The 312-nt window shown below is 45.5% G+C and overlaps 1 protein-coding gene across 2 annotated transcripts in view; it reads right to left on the bottom strand.

The window, feature by feature from the left end:
- Positions 1-193, bottom strand: part of LOC119594124 (bestrophin-3-like) — a gene marked incomplete at its 5' end in the record, with an annotated part of 34187 nt that extends 33994 nt beyond the window's left edge. For both annotated transcript variants that reach the window (XM_037943188.1, XM_037943189.1), the window contains 1 exon segment: positions 60-193. In XM_037943188.1, coding sequence (XP_037799116.1) covers positions 60-193 — 134 coding nt within the window.
- Positions 194-312: the final 119 nt, after the last annotated feature.

Here is a 312-nt window from a genome sequence, read left to right as displayed (position 1 = left end):
TATGAGAAAATCCGTCAAAGAAAACGCGAGCAAAAATTGACACGGGGGACTCTACTAACTTGTCCGGCCAAGGGATGGCCATGTACTGTTGCCACCATCGGGACGCTACGAAGGACACGTAGAAACCCAAGATGAAGGAGAGGGGGATGTAGTTCATGTAGGTGTCGCAGTACATCACCACCTTCTCAAAGGATCTGCGGAAGGAGAAATGTGTTGAGGAAGCTGCTGGTTGGTTACATGGAGGTGCTAGCTGTTATTTGATCTTATTTTTCTTTAGATGACTTAATTGGCATATGAATGTTCTCTTGAAAG

Source organism: Penaeus monodon, chromosome 33 (genome assembly GCF_015228065.2).
Source record: "Penaeus monodon isolate SGIC_2016 chromosome 33, NSTDA_Pmon_1, whole genome shotgun sequence".
NCBI classification, from domain to species: domain Eukaryota; kingdom Metazoa; phylum Arthropoda; class Malacostraca; order Decapoda; family Penaeidae; genus Penaeus; species Penaeus monodon.
Note: the sequence above shows the minus strand (reverse complement) of the source record. Positions and strands in the feature narration are given on the sequence as shown.